We start from the raw sequence: 4,435 nt of genomic DNA, 5'->3' as shown, positions 1-4,435 counted from the left end.
AAATAATTTTGGAGATAACGACATTCCAAACCCATATTAATCAAGAATGAAATAAAGGAAGAGCAGTGCACAATACATGGTGACGTTCAGAGTGGTAGAAATGAACTCTTTTCTTTGATACTAGAGAAATTAATACTCAAGTTTATCTTGTGTGGTATTAAAGATCAATATTTTTTTTCCCACTTTCCAGCTATGCTATTTGACTTTTAGCGGATTAATTAGCAGCACCGTAATTATTTTACTCATGCATGCGTATGGCCTTATTTTACATTATATAAACCTTAAACTTTATCATTTGAAATCAATTTTTTGTCTTACTATGGCCTTGCACTAAATAGAAAACATTTCCCCCCTTCTTAATTTCTCTTTCAACAACATTATGTTATTATCAGCTTGTGTGTCTGCTGCTCCAAAATGTTGATGCCTGCTTATTTACGAAGGTTGCTAAACATTGAAGAGACTTTTTTTTTTCTTTTCTCTTGTACGTAATGGCAATCTGACCGTTAACACCACATAATCTTAACCACAGCTAAATCCCGTACCATTCAAATTAGTAATTACATTTACAATTTTCAATGATGGGATGAAGAATCGGTATTTTTTTTTTTTTCTTATTGTAATCTTCCCTGTTTGCTATTTTAAGGTTGAACAATGAACATTTTAATTTAGAGTGTTGCTAGGTGCACCCAGCATTATTGTTGGTGCACCCAGCATTCTTGAAAAATGACAAAATTGTCCTTGCTTAATTTTCCACTTACGGATCAACTTGATCCGTAAGTCTCTTCCGGATCAACTTGATCCGTAAGAGGAAAAATAATTATAATATACTTTTAAATACAACATATTTATTTATAATATAATTAAATCTATTTTTTATTTTATTAATTATAATATATTTATAAATATTGATTTATTATAAATAATTAATTTTTTAATATATTTTTTTTATAATAAATTTGTTTAGAAAATGATATTAAAATACTTACTCAGTCCCATTATAATTATTGTTTAAGGTTATTTTATACATATTAATAAAAATCAATAAATACATAAAAGATAATATTATAAAGAATTAATCATATCATTATTAATATTATAAAGAATATAAAAAAAATAATTAGTATTATATAAAAAATTAAAATACTAACTACTTTATAATACATTTTTTTACATGATCATTAGTATAAGTGGGAAAATTGTAATTATAAGAGAATTTAAAAATATTAGTATGTTATATAAGATCTTAGATAATGATGTCCATTTTTTGGTTAATTATTTTTTTTACACCCTTTTCAACTTCTTTATTTCAATTATATTTAAAGTTATATTTTAAATTATTTTTTATTAGTTGGTAAACTAAGTTAACTAGACCATTTTAATAACACGCGTGTATATAGACACAAATGGAATACACAATCAATGAAAATAAATAAAACTAACATTAGTAATCAAAATAAATAAAACCAACAATACTCATGAAATGAGTTCATGTACAGTATCTGTATATACAAGGAATATCAATGTAAAATATGTACATAAACTAAGCCTGATCAGTGCGCCACCTGCGTCTACACCTAACGTATACTAGATGGTCCTGTGTCACACTCCTGGTCAATCTGAGGCATTCTTCGATCACCTCATGTGTCGATGAACCAGGCGTGACCACCCCTAGACTCAGATGGCGCTCCAACCTCTCAGCAATGTCATCACAAACTTCCTATTACATACAAAACAAACTAATTACACAAATTATTATGCAAATATTGAGGTAAATGACGTAAATTATTAGTATTACTTACCACTGCATGTCTGGGCTCCTCCGCAGATGTCGATGATGCTCCTGGCTCCGGGGCTGCGGGGCCTGAGGGAAGACTCGGGACTGCGGGGCGTGACCATGAGGCAGAGGATCTACTGCGTGGCCTGGTGTCATGAAAGGATGGGAGATGCAGAAGAACCAGTCGATGTAGTCACTGGAACACGCCCTTGGCACAACGTACACCTCACTTGCAGGTATGATATGATCCTCGTAGTGCATCCACCTGTCGTGTATACCATCATACGAGACCCATGAATCGATAGGAGGAGCAGGAATGGTCTGCGTGTAACCAAACTGCTGCACGACCCTCTCCGGTCGGTAATAAACAGCAACAGGCCCCCAGCGCAAGAGACCGAAGTAGCATGATTTGACGTGGAAGTCCCGGACCTCTCGATGCTCCCCATACGGGATCCAACAGACATCCGGAATTCGGAGTCGGTCCAGGCGCTCCCTGTACGACAGCGTGCGAATGCTCTTCACGATCTTCTTTGTCGCAATCCACCTACACGCACGCGGAGAAGCCTCGTCGTAGTCCTGATCAGCGGTGGACTCCGTAACCGAGGGAAAGTGCTCGTAAATCTAGCACTACAGATGTAACATTCAAATTATAAACATTAATAATGAAAGTGTAACAAAATTTAAAGTTGAACATTGTTTAGCCTAAATGAATGAAAAACATATTTGTTACCTGACCTAAGGCACGACCTAATCCTCTGGTCCTAACCATGATCTGCAAATGAGTACCGCAAAATCCATCACTCATTTCATTTTCTCAAATTTCATGCGTCTAACGCATATAGGACATTGATTTGGGACAGCAAAGCACCATCACCCAATGGTTGTTCAAGCAGTTGGTTGACTCAATTCAATTACTCTAAATGCCAACTTGTTGTTTTATCATATGTTTTAGTTATTAGAGAGAAACTTGCTCAGCTTAATGAATCTGAGAAACAATGGTCAACAACATCTCAAATGCTTAGTGGTATTGACCTTGATTCAGGAATCTGAGAAACAGATCATTCCTGTTAACATCAGTATAGTATACCTTAACTCCATGCATGGTTTTAGTTGTGTTCGTCTCATTGATACTAACATCAGTAGAGTATGGACAATTTAATTCAGGCTAGAGAAGGCACATAATTCAATGGATCAAAGAATTTAGGACTTTGTTGCGAGAATTAAAGGTAAATTTTTCCTTATGAGGATTAAATGGATTGTTTTATAAATGTCTCCATGCATGGTTTTATAAATGTCACAAGAAGCAAAAAAAAAAAGTAGCAGCAATTAGTTCTTAAATAACTTGAGATTATGAGGATTAAATGGATTGTTTATCTCTTCATTAAATTTTCCTTTTCGTCTATAAGATTAATTATATTTGTGTATCAAGACTTTGATTGGCCAATGTTGAGCCAATCAGGAAGAGAGAATTGACATGTAGAATGATTTATTCCATAGGTGTTGAATGAATTCACACATGGGAAGCAGGAATGATTCAGGTTATGAAGCTGAAATGGTATGCATATTCTCTCAGATTGAGTCCCCTGACAGATCACTTCATGACCATATAATTGAAGCCCTTGGCAAGCTCACTGTTGAACAAGGAATTCCTTATGTTACCAAAAAAGTCATGAGAAATTAAAACAAGTTTTCATGTGTTGCTAAGAATGTTTAGTGTAGCCCAAAGTCAATTCAAGGATCTCGAGGTTGTGATTAAATTTAAAGTCCTTTTTATTAATTGAGAATTTGTGTTTTGTTTCTCTACCTTTTATGTTTTCAGTTTTTGAAATTTAATTGATGATTATGATAGGGTTTTATTGAATTAGTATTAGCATTAGGTGATAGAATGGCTGCTTAATTGATGACCAAAATGCTTATTGCTCTAAAGTTTGATATAAAACCATTTGTATGGAATAGTTGGTTCATCATTTGTGATATTATATTATAGCCGACCATGTGGCTTAGAGTTCTAAATAACTTAAGGTTTTGGGATAGTTGGTTCATGATTCCAAATGCATTTCTTCACATACAGGCTTAGAGGTTCTAAGCAAACTACCATCATGCCAAATTCTCAGTTCTATCATGTCAAATTCCTATTTCCTAGTTTAATCCATTAATTGCAAGTATTTGCATCTATCTAAGGTATGAATTTAGGTACAAGAAGCTGCAGATTGTTATTCATTGTTGTTCTCCTCTAATTTGGATTTAGGTACAAGAAGTTGCACATTGTTATTCATTATTGTTCTCCTCTAATTTGGATTTAGGTACAAGAAGCTGCATGTAGAAGGCAGTCCGACAGAGGTAATACAATAGTCTTGTGTAAGCATGTGTGGGCAGTTGGTGTAGCTAGTGCTCTGTCTTCAGACATTCGGTATTTAGTGGAATAAGTAAAGAGAATATGTGGATTGGTATGGGATGTAACAAATTCTTACATTGTTTAGTAGGTATCCAGCATATTAGTATCAGATCATCTTTGATCATCTACATAGTGGAGCTTTTATTCCTCTTTATTCTCAAATGACCAAACCATCTAAGGCGAAATTCTATCATCTTTCATCAATAAGTGGTACTCTGACTTTTTGTCTTAACACATTCATTCCTAAGCTTTTATATTTTGTTATA

At 34.0% G+C, this 4,435-nt stretch overlaps 1 protein-coding gene across 1 annotated transcript; it reads right to left on the bottom strand.

The window, feature by feature from the left end:
* Positions 1–1,674: 1,674 nt before the first annotated feature.
* Positions 1,675–2,876, bottom strand: LOC102661882 (uncharacterized). The gene is made up of 3 exons (XM_006577416.1): positions 2,862–2,876; positions 1,800–2,395; positions 1,675–1,717 (listed from the first exon to the last, which is right to left on the bottom strand). The coding sequence occupies exons 1-3, from the start codon at positions 2,874–2,876 to the stop codon at positions 1,675–1,677; spliced, it is 654 nt and encodes a 217-aa protein (XP_006577479.1).
* Positions 2,877–4,435: the final 1,559 nt, after the last annotated feature.

The sequence above is a fragment of the Glycine max genome, chromosome 3 (genome assembly GCF_000004515.6).
Source record: "Glycine max cultivar Williams 82 chromosome 3, Glycine_max_v4.0, whole genome shotgun sequence".
NCBI lineage: Eukaryota > Viridiplantae > Streptophyta > Magnoliopsida > Fabales > Fabaceae > Glycine > Glycine max.
Note: the sequence above shows the minus strand (reverse complement) of the source record. Positions and strands in the feature narration are given on the sequence as shown.